The following is a 17,010-nucleotide window of genomic DNA, read 5'->3' on the forward strand; positions in this document are numbered from 1 at the left end:
ATAAAGTGCTAAAATAACATAGATGATTACTATGTATCACAGTCAAAAATACTTCAGTTTCTTCATAACAAAAACATAATCCAATGTTTCAACTTCATGTCACTAAATATCATTATTCGTTTTTTCTTATCTCAGTCACAAAAATCAAAATTATCAATCAACAGCTACACTTCGTCAAGTCAGGGCTGTGGCACGTAGGTCAGATCAGCTTGGTTAATAGAGGCCATTCAAGAAATAGATTTCATTTTTGAAAATTTGTGGGTATGAATTGTGATGCTTCATCATGTTCATGCTGGCAAACTTCATGAAATGTGCTCTTAATTTCTTCTATCTATATTCTACTTTCCCTTCTGTTGGAATTCCCAGCCATTAAAATAGACATCCTATACATGTATTTATCAAGACTCATACATGCAATGCTCACATCTATATCACATTCCCAAGGAAAAGGCTATCATTACAAATGGTAAAGATATCAAAGGCAAAAACATTGGAAATGTAAATATTCATTATTGTAATTTTTCAGTCTTAGTCTATTTTAGATTACTAATGAATCATTCATTCATTGTTGTTTAATGCAGTGTAATTAGTTAACCCTGGTCTGTTTTAATGATGAGAGATCTCTGCCTCCACAAACCTCTATTAAAGTTGAATGTATATTGTCTGCTTGCCTACAAAAGCAGGGAGTAGATAATGCATTTATGAATGTCAAAGCCTGTCATTACCGCCATAAATGGATGGGAAATCACTGGAGACCCGCAGTGAGATCAGAGCTTTGTTAGTCAATATTACGTACCGTTACCAAGCATGTACACTCCAATTTATTGATCAAACTCCTACATATATACAGCCGTTAATATACAGATGATATCCATCTCCTTACAGTGATTTATAATTATAACTATAGCCAACAGCCAAAACATCACAATGACAAAGCACTTCACTCAACAATTGATGCATGCCATATTTGTGAACTCATCTATTTCATTATTTTGATATCTACATTTCCAGAAAGCTATGATTTACAGGGAATGAAGTTCTTGTTTTAAAACATTAATCAGCCACACAGCCACAAATTTTCAAATCAGTAAGTTTCACATATCTCTGCCCTGTGTGTACACACTGAACCAGCTGCCTACTTTATTTCATTTACATAACCAAAGGAGATCTGCTAAGTCTATCAATTTTGCAACAGATGGAGAAAATACAACACAATCTCCATCTTGATGGCCTTCCCAGGAGAGATTTAAACTAATATGAATAGAAACTTTGTACAGTGTTCATCTACCCACAACTTCAACAGAAGATGATATACAATACACAGCTCTGACATGATATATAATATGATATACATGTAATTAAAATCATATGAGATTTAGGACTTTAAATAGCCACTTGCATTTTCCCATGAACAAAAATCATCAATAAAGCATGGTACAAACCTTGAGAGTCATCCGTCATTTTCATTAGGAACAACATTTGTTGTCTTTCAGACAGAGGCCCTGTACGAGGGGAGGTAATCCCACTGCTGGGGGCCTTAGTAACCGGTGTGGATCCATAGTGGGTGGGGGACATCTCAGAATTTAAAAGGGGCTTCTTCCGTTTGGGCGTAGACTTGCGGTCGTCTTCATCAAGTTGTGGGGGAGAGTCAGACACGAGGAATTTACGTTTCAGTTGTTTGCTTTCTGATTGAGGTGTTCTTATGAGCAATGGCTTCTCCTGCTTCAAGGAAAGAAAATATAGTGTAGAAAATTAGTTATAAAGGCAATCATACTGACAACTGTTTCATCTGCAATGAAATGATCAAAATTTCTGCCCATCCCCAAGCTTATTCTGACAGGAAACATTCAATATACAGGTGTTAAATTACCTAAATAGATTATGTAAAGTGGAATCACAATTAGAAAATGAATCCTTCTTGCAAAATAAATAACTTCCAGTGGTTCGAAAATTTTCCTCATTATATTTGCTACATCATGTACATGCTTTTTGCCCAAATCTGAATTTGGGGAAGAAAAAATCATAGTTTTGAACTTGATACTTAAATATAACTTAATACTTAAATATAAGCAATGCAGACTCACTGAAAATTTGAAATAATTTTGACCAAGCTTTTGACTCTAAAGCATAAGATCTTGATAAAGATGGTCGCAAAAAACAATTAGAAAATGAATCCTTCTTGCAAAATAAATAACTTCAGGGTTCGAAAATTTTCCTCATTATAATTGCTACATCATGTACATGCTTTTTGCCCAAATCTGAATTTGGGGAAGAAAAAATCATAGTTTTGAACTTGATACTTAAATATAACTTAATACTTAAATATAAGCAATGCAGACTCCCTGAAAATTTGAAATAATTTTGACCAAGCTTTTGACTCTAAAGCATAAGATCTTGATAAAGATGGTCGCAAAAAGCAATTAAACCACCCAAGCTTCATCTGTGGTGAAAACAAACTTAATTGTGGTGTTTACTATTAGATCGGTGTTACAGAACATTCATCCAGTATATGTGCCTTTTTAATAACCAATGTTCTCAAGGCTAATTTGTCTGATATTTGCAGATACTGAAGCCATGCTAACATATTTTATAAAGTGTTTTGATATGCAAATCTTTCCAGCTGAGTCTGAGTTTCGCCTGCCAACCCCCTCCACACTGCTAAAAAAAATACCATACATCCAGTCTGAATAATTTGCTGTCAGCACATGCACTCATTAAACATCTTACACTCAGTAACCAAGGGAAACAAAAGTTCAGATCAACCTTTGGACTAAAGTGCAGAGGAGCGAATCATCCTGGATTTAATCTTTTATGTTTAAAACACACCTGCTACTATTCAGCTTATCATGATCAAAAAAACCACTAGTCAGACAGAAATTTTCTAAAAAGGATTTGTTGTTCACATTGCATGAAGACAAATGCTAAAACCTGAATGGGCAATTTTTTTCTTTTCTTTTTCTTTTCTTCTTTTTTTTGTGTGTGTGTGTGTGTGTACATGTAGCAGTTTTCTTATCAATGAAATACGAAAATCTGACAGGGTAAATTTTTGATTACATGTTTCTTTTTATTCTTTTTTAAATGATAATCTCTGTCCATGATCAAAGAAATGCTAAAATCTGACTAGGTAAATTTTTGATTACACAATTTTTTTACGTAGCAGTTCCTATAAATGAATTTTTATGCTAAAACCTGACTAAGTAGATTTTTATTACACTTTTTTTTAATCTCTGTCCCTATGGTCTAATTCCTACGAATGAAATGCTAAAACCTGACTGGGTAAATTTTTTTGATGTTGTTTTTTATCAGTTGGCATAGAAGTGCACAGTATGAGAGACGTTATATAAGGTGTAGACATTACGCAATGAAGTGTCTCCTTTGTTCGCTCACGAATCCTGGAGGTCCCCCGGATGTCTCTCTGGCCGTCCCCGTCTTTTACCTGGTGGTACATCCTAGGTTTATCATGGCTGATGTCCAAGTGATAACAAGAGGGGCCTTGAAGTAAAGTTTGCATGACTGTCAGCTGTATAATAGGTCCATTCTAAGGACACACAGACTGAACAAATGTAGGAAATCTGTACTACACACGATGTAATCTACAGTGTTTAATTGTCCAGTCACCAAACTTAGGTGAACATGCATCCACAAATATATACTCTGGTGAAAGTATGTCCCAATTCACAGTCTCTGAATTCATGAAGAAATGATGGTGGCTTTCTTGTTTTCTGACGTGCTTTATCTGGACATCACATAGAGTTTATCACAGTATATTCCAGGAGAAAAATTACACTCATTATTTGTATATATACATACACATGAAAATCCAATCAGACCAGCTGATTACTGTTTGTAACATAAAACACATGCACACACAAATCACATGAATTCAATAGGTGTAGAATTGTCACAATATACCGCAGCCAATGATCATTAATCCTGGCATGTCTGTCAGCCATCTAATGTCACATACACACACCTTTATTTCACACAGGTAATAAGCTGGAATTCCCACTTTGCATGCTCTAAAACACTTCTGGTTTCTGAAGTTCAAAAACCCAATAATCCAGCACTAAGTGTCTCCCATCATCAAAAGATTTCTGGTCTCCAATAATGACTCACTTGATCAGAACTCAGAAGTAACGCGTGCTTCTTCAGCACATTGTGGAGATCTGAGACTGAAGAATTCAGCACTAGCTACATGCTGTACATCTATTGCATTAGAATCAATTCAGTTTCACTGCCCAGACAATTCACTTTGTTAGCATCCTGCTGACGCTACACAATCACGGCCAGTTGTTAATGGCTTCCTGGGACAGCAGACACAAGTCATCAATGACACAGAGGGGTTAAGTTAACAGCATTTATATCTCCACCAGTCCAATATACTAGATTGCCCTTTATTTACATAAAAGTCATCCCTCCATATACAGCAACACTAAGCAGCTTTTGTCTCTGCTGTGTATATATATACTATTGTTTATTCAATAAGGTAAGGCATATAATTTTCATAGTCAACTTTATCATGTTTAATGTAAGGAATCCCCATTTGTGTGTGGTGTATAGCACAGTGTGTGTGTGTCTATATGATGTCGGCCAAATACATACATCTAAGTTAATGCATCAACACGCACCGTTTATTCTGCTCTAGATCTGGCCAAATAACAATCCAAAGATTCTTTATTGCATGGAATGTGCTTGCAGGCATTGTGTATAACTCTTAGAAGCTAACCTGGAAATCCCTCACTATGGTGGTTAAAGGATGGGCCATGGCTACATACCAGGGTAATCTTACACATACAAATATCTGCCCCTACAATATTACTTAAATTTTCTCTGTTTCCAATATCAACCCATCCATGAAGCAATAAATTCTGTTCTGAGAAGTAACTTGACCCAAGCTCTAACCTTTTGTGGATTTTTCTACTGTATAACATGTGGTTATATTCTCCACAGGTGAAACACCTCAACCTACGATGTATGTGTAGCATGTATCTGTCTCAGTAAAGATCACATATTGAGGCTGTATGGAAGGGACAGCAGGCCTGCAATTTGAAGCCTGTATGAAAGGGAAAGCAGTTCTAAGACTGAGGTCCATACAGACGGGGAAAGCACCTCACAGAATGAGGCTTCTACAGAACAGCTGGTCCACAGATCGAGACCCCTTCAGAATGAATTCTGAGCTAAAACTGATTGATTTTTCATATGTTGCACAACTGTGAATAAAAGATTAAAAATATGTACAAACAGGGTGTGACCAGTATCCAGTCATCTGTTATTGTTACGAGAAGGTAATAAGGTGCAATCATTTCCCACACTGCTGGTGGAGAAGGTGCAGACATCCCTTTACCTTTTGAGGAGGCGATTTCTTTTCAGACATGTCCAATGATAACGACACAATGGGCTGTAAGGAAGGCATGCAGGCATCACATCTGGGCGGGGCGTCACGTATTCAAACCAGCAAAGTCTTCAATGTTTGTCCAAAATTTCATAATCATTGCCTGTATTCTTGTCATCTACAAAAGACAAGGCAGATTCACTCAAACAGAAGACATTAATGATGGTCAACTTTGTACAATATTATAGTTCTGTATCAAAGAAATAAATACACTTTGTGACATATTGGCCATGATGCTGTTCTTAAAGCCCCATAACATTTCTTGCATTTCACTGACGAAAGTAAAAAAAACATGTTATGTAGATTACATTTTGCCTTGCATTTATAAATGCGTAAATGTTTGACCTGAAAAACAACTGCCCTGCTTAACTTGTCAGAGGGGAATTTAAATTGGACATGATGAGACACAAATGTATTACATGAAGTTAAACATCTCAGTCCATTCAGAATTGTTCATTCATTCACGAAAGCACGCTATAAAAGTTAGAACAAAGGATGCATGCAAGCTTAGTATTTCTGACTGGCATTCATTTCCAGACAGATTTCCTACTCATGCCAGAAAATTCTACACAAAGATTACAGGGGCAATATGGAAGTTGGCCTGTTTATGCTTGATTAAAACAGCTGTTTATATCCACACTGTATGTGCCTAGTCACTGTGCTGTGTAAATATGTCTTGGTATAATATGTAGGTCACACCTTCTATGAGTAATGTTACCAGCTATATAACTGACATGCCTTCTGGAGAAAGAATGGGACACCAAATAAAAATCAATACTATTTATTCATCCAACTCTGCATGCTGAATATGTGTGTAGACAAAATGGTGGATTGTGTACGAGTCTGCATTACATTATACAATACAGCAAAATCGGGAGCATTACAAGTGCTCTGGCTGCTGTACAGAGCTTACACAGAAAATCCAGTGTTACTATAAAAATGTGTGATTGTCATTTAAACTGTGCAGTATTCAAATAGATTTTTTTGTCCAGTTAAATTCAATATTGATTTAGTAATTTCATATAATGCATTTATGAAAGGTGTTTTCTGAAAGTACCACTGCAATAGTGAAATGTAGACAACGATGTAGACATGACATTCCTTGCATGTTCAAGTTTCCTGTTCAAACCACAACATTTCCAGAAAACTATTTTTGTTGTTAAAAAACAAAACAGAAAAACCTAATAACTGTGAACTGCAGCTGTTCTACACAGGTACAAGCCCTGACAAAACAATGAAATTCTCCAGGTATTGGACAATCAGTCCACAACAATCACTGCATTTTTACCAGATGGAGCACCATGATGGAAACCAAATGTGCTGGCAGTAATTTACAACATGGATTTCCTAGAATAATACCATATTTAGTACTCCTTATCACCTGCTGTTGACAATGATAGACTATAATTAACTGATAATGATGCCGCACCTTCACCATGTTGACTCAGGGAACACTTTCCACTGTTCTCTTGTTCCTAAGTTATCTGTCTGGTATCTTACATACAATTATTATCATTTAATTTAAATCTCTTAAAGCTGTTTCAAGTTTAAACGTGACAGACTTAGCACCCATGAATATTCTCATTTCAGGTTTCACTTTTCTTTTTTGCCCTTTTCTTTCTCTTTTCTTTCCATTTTTGTTTTCTGATTTGAAGTCACTGTACATAAACACATAAATTTATGTATGTATATATTAAAAGGACGACATTAATAATTCATGTAAGCCCACATTAAATGTATTCGGTAAAAACATGTCATAAATTGTACATCAAAATAACAAGTCACCTCCTAACATTGCTACAAGGCAAGCTTAGACAGCTGTCTTACAATGGTGCTTTATTCATGCTGAAACTATTAATAAGATTGATTTAAGTTTAATCAACTGTATGCTATAGATGTTAGAACAAGTTTCTAACTGACTAACTACCAATAGGACATATATACCACTTTATAAACTAATCTACATTCACAGGCTTACAGCAGCAAAAATGTGTAATTGGTGTACATGGGACAATCTGAAACTAGGGTTAATACATGTAGCATTGGTCAATGTATTACATTGCAACAGTCTGAGTGATCATATGTGTAACACTAACACAAAATTCATTGTGTACAATGTTGTGTTTCGAAATTTAAGTGGTTTTTTTTCTCCATGGGAAGCTCTGCTTGGCAGTGCTCCTATCAGAATAGCAATTTCATTTGACAATTCAACAAAAATAGACAATATTGTGTCAACCACTTTATATTTGCCCAACAAGGCTATCACATATATATATCTTCAAATTACATAGTCAATTGATAGGAGTACTTGAACAAGGAGGTTTGCTGTAAACTCGATCTACACATAAATATCAACGTAGGCAAAAAATTAATGTGGGTACAATATTAACAAGTATTAAAATACTAATGTCAGTAAAATATCAACATGGGCATATTAATGTAAGCACAATACGTGGGTAGAGTGTTGATGTGGTTACAAAATCAATATGAATACAATATTGTGGTTACAATATCAATGTAGGTAGAATATCAATGTGAGTGCAGTATTTAATTTGGGGTAATTGTCATTTGTCAATTTGTGGCTATGTAATGATATCTACATGACGTTAGCTATTTCCTACACACCTGACACCACTGATTGTTGTGCAATTATACAAATCCCAGAGTCCCTATATACTGGGAATACCTAAACACTCACAAAATCCCTATATACAGGGAATACCTAAACACTCCCAGAATTCAAATATACTGGGAATACCTAAACAAATCCCTAATTCCCTATATACCAGGAATACCTAAACAAATCCCTAATTCCCTATATACCAGGAATACCTAAACAAATCCCTAATTCCCTATATACCAGGAATACCTAAACAAATCCCAGAATCTTGATATACTGGGAATACCTAAACATATCCCAGAATCCCTATATACCGGGAATACCTAAACAAATCCCTGAATCTTGATATACTGGGAATACCTAAACAAATCCCAGAATCCCTATATACTGGGAATACCTAAACAAATCCCAGAATCCTTATATACTGGGAATACCTAAACAAATCCCAGAATCCCAATATACCAGGAATACCTTAGTATAACAAATCCCTATATACAGGGAATACCTAAACAAATCCCTGAATCTCTATATACCTGGAATACCTAAACAAATCCCAAAATCCCTATATACTGGGAATACCTAAACAAATCCCAGAATCCCTATCTACCGGGAATACCTTAGTATAACAAATCCCTATATATCGGGAATACCTAAACAAATCCCTGAATCCCTATATACCTGGAATACCTAAACAAATCCCAAAATCCTTATATACTGGGAATACCTAAACAAATCCCTAAATCTTGATATACTGGGAATACCTAAACAAATCCCTGATTCCCTTTGAATATTCCAACAAACTGAAAGAAATCCCCAAATTCCTATTTACCCAGGAATACCTAAACAAACCCAGAATTCCATATATATTAGGAATGCTTATATAAACAAATTCCCGAGTCTCTAAATAATGTGATTACTCAAACAAATCATAGGATCTCTGGGAATATCTCAACAAATCCCAGAATCCCTGTTCCTTGGAATACATGTCCCAGAATCCCTATATATCAAGAATATACCAAAAGAAATCCCAGAATCTTTTATATACTGGGAATATCCTAATAATATTCTCTATAGTGTACTTACAAGTACAAACATAACAGCATGTGACAGAACGTTGTATGTAACTCACAAGGTCAAGAGGTCGTACTCTGTACACAATCTCCTGAACTAAGTAAATATAATGGCATTATGCATGCTCCAAATATCATGTAATTTTCTGTTGGTGAGATTAAAACTGGTTAAATATATACTAATGAGTACTTCTGTTTGATTCATATCCAAGTACCATAGGTGTAGTTACTCTTTGAGCTACTTTATTATCAGTGCTAAATTACAAATCCTGTATATAATTATATAGGACAAAGGGATCCACTGACAGCACTAATCCGTGATTATACATAACTGTTCCTGACCTTGTATCACTTCAAAATTTGACTACATTTATATAAAGTAGTATGTACTATACCAACTAAAATGCCGCTACTGACAGGATATTGAATGCATTGTTACGAAACAGAAAGGTAAAATGATTCAAAATATTAGATACACCTATCTCAAGGTCAATTCTTCGCTAGGTGACATCATGTCCTGTTAAGATTCATACTGTATACATTATATTTGAACATCATTATCAATTTCAATAGACTAAATGCCTTGTATCGATCTGCATTGCCACACTAAAATTAAGCCGAGGCATTTTTGGAAAACTTTTTAGACTGTGTTCAATTACACACTGAATTTGTTAAACCCTCAGACCAAACATTATTGCACTGGGTCTATTGCCAATGGGCAATGCTTAAAATTGTCCTTGGTCCGATGAAGCGTATCCGAAACATATAAGTACTTATCTGATAATACCAAATGAAGATGAATCAGCACATGTGTTACTGTACTAGACTCTCCTACAAAATGAGCATTTCTCTGGCCTTGTTCTACATTAATAGCCCAGCCCTGATTTTAAGATTGTACAATCTTACGCTTATTTTTCCAAGGAAAATGAAGACATCGTCCTGTACCTTTAATTGGTTTATCAGTTGTAAATTTACATGATTGAGCTTAGCTTCTAAAACAGTATACATATATGCATCATAATCAATCCATAAGTTCATGAATTGTGAAGTTGTAAGAGTAAAGGACAGAGAGAATTACTGCAGCAGGATTCAATCAAAAGTTAGTGGAGTTCTTACAATATACACATACATCTGAGAAGTTAGTGGAGTTCTTACAATATACACATACATCTGAGAAGTTAGTGGAGTTCTTACAATATACACATACATCTGAGAAGTTAGTGGAGTTCTTACAATACACACATACATCTGAGAAGTTAGTGGAGTTCTTACAATACACACATACATCTGAGAAGTTAGTGGAGTTCTTACAATACACACATACATCTGAGAAGTTAGTGGAGTTCTTACAATACACACATACATCTGAGAAGTTAGTGGAGTTCTTACAATACACACATACATCAGGGGACAGATGTTAAATATCACAGGCACAACTTTTGTTACATGATCAAAAATCAGTTTTGAGTTTAGATCACACTTTTCATCCAATATTTAAAATAATAATGAATAAATCATTCACAATCTCTCTCCTCTCTCTGAGAGGATAGAGAGAAATACATGTACATATATTTAGTGTGCACAGTTCTGTAATAGTTTGGATCTGCTTAATAAGAAAAATATGATTCTTCATCAATCACAAACTCAGTCCCAACATATGTGTATGCATATGATTTTAAGTATAACTCGACCTTTGCAAGTTCTCTACAGTACCTTTTCATGAAAAAAATTAAAAACAATGCAGCCAAATATCTTGATCATGTTAATACTGGGTATATCAAAAGGTTGAACAGGTGCACAACTGTGTACTGTTTCCACACTTATATGTAAGGAATGTCTCATGTTTAAGGTTATCTTTATGTAGTTCATGCCCTTTTCCTTATGTTTGTTTGATTAAAACACATTCTTATCAAACTCTGAACATTTATACGACACAGGGCTGTATGTGCACACAGCAGGGACACACTAGAAAGGACTAAAAAATGGGACAAAAAACAAAAACGATCAAACACCCAAGTACATGTATATGTATCATCTGCTGGGATTACTGTCATCAAATTACCTAGTGGTATCAGATGCAGAGCCCTTTATCACCGTATCAATAAATGGAATTTTAAGTTACAAAAGGTTATTTATTAGGTCATTACAATTTTTATAACATATCTAAATAATGTTCAACTCTAATAAATATATAGAGAGAATTTCAATAGTCTATATTTGTATATAGATACAAATTATGTCTACTGAGTGCAATATTTCCAGCACCGTGTTTTGTGTTTCTTAATCATAGACAGAACATGAAATTTATTGCACCATTTAATATTTTAGATGTATTTCAACTTGTCGCCCAGTCAAAGACTACACTAAATCTGTAAAACATTTACATGTGCTTAGCAGAATATTCTGCGCTCACTAACACATATGTAATGCTGCACGTCTTCCTAAAAACATTACTAGTTCATTAGATATCATGTTTTCTTTTCATGTGCAATCTTTTTAGAACTTAATTCATAATCTATTTAGTTTTTCTTAAAAAATAATCTTAAACTTGCTTGCTTACATTATAGAAATAACTTTTATTGTTGGTTTAAATCCCTTTTAAGAATCTTTCATTCATACATGTCAGAACATCACTAGCTGTAGGTGAAGTGCCACAAATTTTGACCGCTGCATGTCACTCAAGACCATAGATTTGATGATCTTATCTTTTTTATCATGCCAAAGCCTACCATGACAAAAGAATTCTAATTTTAAGATCAAATCCGAAAACTTGTGACTTCTGTTTCTAATGCCAGCCACATGGCAAAGCAACAGTAATTACCTTTCTTTAATGCCCTAAGTTTAACATATGACCGCTGGTCATTACCTATATCTAATGCCCTAAGTTTGACATGACAACCAGAACTGGGAATGAAAAAGGGCACCTCCATGTTGTAAAGTGTGCTCCTTAACCTCGAAGCTACCATGATTAATATAAATACAAGGCAAAAGCATATATTTCCCTTTACTGATAAAGGCACTTTGATTTCAAATATAAAATATATAACATAATTTTATATTTGAACACATTTTGATTATATGTTTACTTACTTATATTATTGATTGTTCGAAGTATTTGCAATATTATACTGCTTTTTTAAGATACTTCTTGCAGTTAGATAATACCATTTCGTCCTTTTCAGTGTTTAATGCTGACATGCACACAACACCTCAATTTCTATATACAGTAAAACACACTTAAATAACAGACATAATGAATTTACACTAATTGTGAAGTAAAATCTATTTGTAAATGAGAGAAAAATAATGAAAATTTTATTGGATATAATGAAGTTTGGATATAACGAACTCATCTGTTTTCGTTGGTCCCAGAAGTTCACTAAAATTGTGTTTTACTGTAACTAGTTGTGTAAATAATATGCAGCATCACTTGAATTACAATCATCTACTCTGTGCATAACACAAGCCACCAACAAATTCACTTCAGCACAATAAAAACAGTATCAATACCAATATTGCAAGAATTCTTGGCTTGACAAACGTTTCACAGATACAACTCTATCTAGCTTACAGTAATGCAGACTTATATCTTGGAGAATTTCAAAATGCAACGACTTTGTAACCTTGCCACGAGTTCAGTAATTATCACGATTATCTGTGGTATATTTTTAAGTATGTCATGGATAACAAGGGCAATAAATATTCAGGATACATGTGATATATGTGAATAAAATGAGGTTTTGAAGAGTTATGAAATATACACTGCTCTTAAGTAGTATAGTCCTACCTGACATGAAAACATTACATCTAAATTCTAATTAATGAATGACAATCAACATTCATTTTACCCCCTTTATCTACTGCAGAGGTAACTTAAGTACAGACTTATGAACCAGCATTACCCAGATAATGCTGTACTTAAACAACAAAGGCTTATCCAAAGTCTGGAATCTATGAAGAAGCGTGGTTAAAATGCACAGTATGGACAACTTTCATGAAGTAAAATGAGATCTAGTTCCAATCAAATGTACTTTTTGTTTGTGACCCCAATTAGTTTTTTCTTTCTTCTTCAGGAAAAGCATATTGTTTTCAGTGTGGCATTGATACTTTAAGGGATATAAGGGATCTTTTAAGGGTACTCACCTTTGGAGGTCGCAAGGCTTTGATTCTACGCGGGTAAAAAAGCCTCTCTTGGATTGGATAATATCAACATACCTCCGACTAAAATTTGTAACAGGCATTTTCATTCGTTAAGATGGTAAATCTCGCACCTGCGAGACAAACTGTAAAAATTTATATCTCATTTTTACAGGAAAATTTGCCACATTTTTGAAGATTTTTTATGAATTCATCGATTTTCTTATTATGTCAATTAATATAAACGAAACACAATATGAGTTCCAACCAACCATAACAAATATTGCAACATGGCGTTGCACTCTGTTGACACGAAAGACATTGTGGAATGCTTTGGAAGTGTTTTTAATCTGTGTTCACTAGGAAAACCCAAAATATTGTAATGTTGGTGATGTTATGTGCTAAAATCTTCACACTCTAAACATTGTATTTACTGAGTGTTTATTGTGTTTTTTGTATTAAATTCATTTTCAATATGGAAGCCAGGCCATGGCGGACGACAGTGACCTTCACCTACAATTTATTTTAACTTCACTGACCTAAATAATACTGCGTGGGAATCAAAGTACTGAGAGTATCGTCACATTTTGTGAATATTTGGATTGAAATCAAAATTTAGTAACTTGTTAGCTCACCTGAGCTGAAATCTCTAGTGAGCTTTTCTGATCGCCTATTGTCTGTCGTTTGTCCGTCTGTCTGTAAACTTTTTACATTTTTTACTTCATCAGAACAGAACCACTGGGTCAATTTCCACCAACATGGCAAAAGGCATATAGCATCCATGGGTGAAGGGCTTTCAAGTTTGTTCAATTGAAGGACCATGTCCCCTTCAAAGGGGAGATAATCCAGTGTGCGAAATTAACCATGGACCGATAGACAATGTCTATAGAAAATCGAGTTTGTCAATAACAATCAAAATAGCTGTAGACCGACTTGTCTTTAGGAATTCTGAGTAAAAAACTGGTTCCCAGAGTTCTTGAAATTTCTTTTGAAGTGTCAGACATTTGGTCTGACACTGTTAGAAATAGTGTCAGCCCAAACAAAATTTTGTCAGTCCAGATAAAAATGCATCGCTTTTGAGGTTTTCTGATATTTTATTTAAAATCAACTACATGTGTAATTGTATTCAATCTCCATCTCAGTTATAAGTTTATAAATTATCTTTTCATACCCTTTCTCATCTTCCTTACACTCTGAATGGATCTTCCTCACTTTCACTATCCGAGTGACTTTCTTGCTCTATTTCTCTCTCAACCTCCACTTTTCTCTCATCCTCCATTTCTCTCTCTATCCTGTATATTCCTCTCAACTTCTTTCTCATCTTCCTCTGCAATCGTTGTAACTACTTTTTCTCTCACTTAAGCCCGAGTGTAGTTGGTCTTTCGTCAGTTTCAACTTTGAGCAGATTGTGTCATCAAGCAGTAGGTAAAAATGCTGCAAATAAAAACCATTGTCTCCTAGATTGCCAGACGGAGATACAATCGGTTTCTCTTCTCCTCGTAGTTCCTCACGTTTACGTTTCAATGTGTTGCCGGATTTAGCATCGGTTTGAAAATTTATGGGCCACATGGCCGCCATTTTTCCCGGTAAAAAACGGACTTCGATCCCGATCTTATATCGGCCATCAGGACCGACAATTAAGTAACTCGTGTCGGACATTTACTACTTTTATCGGATAATCCGACATTACCGACACTTTTCAAGAACTCTGGGTTCCCCGCCACTTATTAAACATATATGAAAAGTGGGACCAGTTTATATGTAGTATGCAGATGTTTCTGTTCACCCTTAGCTGTAATAAAATGTTCCACAATGTAATTACAAATCATTCAAATCAGATTATTCCATTTTCAACGGGGGGGGGGGGGGGGGGGGGGGGGGTCAATTTGATATTTACTTCAATGTACGCCATTTTCGTGCAAATTCGGAATGTCCTTTTTGAACGGTTTTAAAAATATGTGGAAGGTGCACGCACTTAAATCAAACAGAAAGCGGTCAATACAAGTTCCAGCAAGGCTAAAGTCGCAGAAAATCATGAGAAAATGAAACGTTGTAAATGTGACTTAGATGAAGAATCAGGCAGTGAAACTGAGCTGGAACAAAATGAAAAAGAAAACGAAATTCTAATTGAAAAGTTTAATGTGCATGAAATTGAAAATGAATATAATTAAACTATGAACAAATTACCAAACAGAATTTGTGTCTATTATTTATTTTTAAATAACAATGAATAGTGCATGATAAATTTCGGTCTATAGGAATTTGTTGTGGTCTATAGGAAATAAAATGACTATGGACCGAAAGTCTATAGGACTTTAAAGTTAGTTTCGCACACTGATAATCTCAAAAATGCAAAATTAGGGTGCGGTCATTTAAAAATCTTCTCGAGAACCAAGCTGAAATATACATGAAACCTCCCTTACATAGTACAGTTTCAAGTTTCTTAAAATCATAGCCCGGGGGGGGGGGGGGGGGGGGGTAGTATGGGTCAACAATAGGGGATCAAAGTTTTACACAGAAATATAAAGAGAAAAATCTTCTTGAGAACCATTGGGCAAATAAAGTAAAATTACACATGAAAACTTCCTGACATACAATGTAGTGCAAGTTTGTTAAAAACATTGCCCCTGGGGGTAGGATGGGGCCACAATAGGGGTTCATAGTTTGACATACAAATATATAAGGTAAATCATTAAAAACATTCTTTTGAAGAATCATTGGGCCAGAAAAGTTAACATTTACATGAAAGCTTCATGACATAGTGTAGATTGAAGTTTGTTAAAATCATGGCCTAAGGGGGTAAGATGGGGCCACAGTAGGGAACCAAAGTTTTACTTACTAATATATAGAGAAAACCTTCTCAAGAACCATGAGGCCAAAGAAATTTATATTTACATGAAAGCTTCCTGACATAGTTCAGATTCAAGTTTGTAAAAATCGTTGATCGAAGTTTTACATGTGAATATATAGGGAAAATCTTTAAATATGGGGCAAGGTAATTCAGGTGAGTGATGTGGCCTCTTGTTTTTAAGAAGTGAAGCAGAGTATTCTGATTTTAGATCATGGTTGCAGTATACTTGCATGTATATTGTAATTCCATGTTCACTTTTTGGGCACTAACAAGGCAGAGCTGGAGAGGGAGGGATATAATCAGGCCTCTATTCAGGAATTTTGAGTTCATGTTGGAGAGGGGATCTGATGAAGCACCCCAAGCTGATGGCTGCATTTATACACCCTTTGTATTTGAGATTGAGAAACAGGAAAGCGACATTGATGTTGTATATTATTGAAGACCCTATCCCACTACCTGATGGAAAAATTGCCAAGATGGACCCCACCTTCGAGAAATATATCCTAATCCATGTATTATTATAAGCCAGTCTAAGACGGAACATTTATTTGTATGGCGATCATGTATGACCGTTAACGGTTTGTCCCACTTCATGTCTGGCTCGTAACTTAAATACTAAGAGACCTAGAATCATCAGACTTTGTCAGCTATTACATCTTGGGTAGAGGGTGGGTCGCACACTAAAGTTAGGTCACTGTGACCTGTAATTAAGATGATATGGCAAATTTCTGTCTGACTCATAACTAGACAATTATTTGGTCTAGAATCATCAAACTTGATCAGTTAATTCATCTTGCTGGCAATTGGGTATAAAAGTAACCAATTGATGAAAATGGTGGAAGATATGAAGTTTCTGGTCACATTCAGATTGCAGAACTTATTTTGCAAAACTAAAGATTAAGCTGTTGTACTGAAATTTCAAAATAGGTATGTTTGTTCC

General features: G+C 35.1%; 1 protein-coding gene and 1 long non-coding RNA gene across 7 annotated transcripts in view; one reads left to right on the forward strand and one right to left on the reverse strand.

The window, feature by feature from the left end:
* The window catches only part of LOC125655627 (ankyrin repeat domain-containing protein 11-like), a 29,813-nt gene extending 16,512 nt beyond the window's left edge, over positions 1–13,301 (reverse strand). The window contains exons 1-3 of one of the 5 annotated variants that reach the window (XM_056149497.1): positions 13,226–13,301; positions 5,345–5,510; positions 1,443–1,719 (exon numbers count right to left, since the gene is read on the reverse strand). In XM_056149497.1, coding sequence (XP_056005472.1) covers positions 1,443–1,719; positions 5,345–5,413 — 346 coding nt within the window. In that variant the 5' untranslated portion in view covers positions 5,414–5,510; positions 13,226–13,301. Of the gene's footprint in view, positions 1–1,442; positions 1,723–3,358; positions 3,512–5,344; positions 5,511–12,984; positions 13,057–13,225 lie in introns of those variants that run through there. The other 4 variants (XM_056149494.1, XM_056149492.1, XM_056149487.1 and 1 more) reach the window with 4 other exon arrangements.
* On the forward strand, positions 386–5,244 carry LOC125655632 (uncharacterized). 2 transcript variants are annotated; one of them, XR_008798633.1, is made up of 3 exons: positions 386–498; positions 4,699–4,779; positions 4,951–5,244. It is a non-coding gene; the product is annotated as an uncharacterized LOC125655632 (long non-coding RNA). The 2 variants fall into 2 exon arrangements; XR_007362814.2 differs by lacking the exon at positions 386–498 and adding an exon at positions 4,403–4,486.
* Positions 13,302–17,010: the final 3,709 nt, after the last annotated feature.

The sequence above is a fragment of the Ostrea edulis genome, chromosome 1 (genome assembly GCF_947568905.1).
Source record: "Ostrea edulis chromosome 1, xbOstEdul1.1, whole genome shotgun sequence".
Lineage (NCBI taxonomy): Eukaryota > Metazoa > Mollusca > Bivalvia > Ostreida > Ostreidae > Ostrea > Ostrea edulis.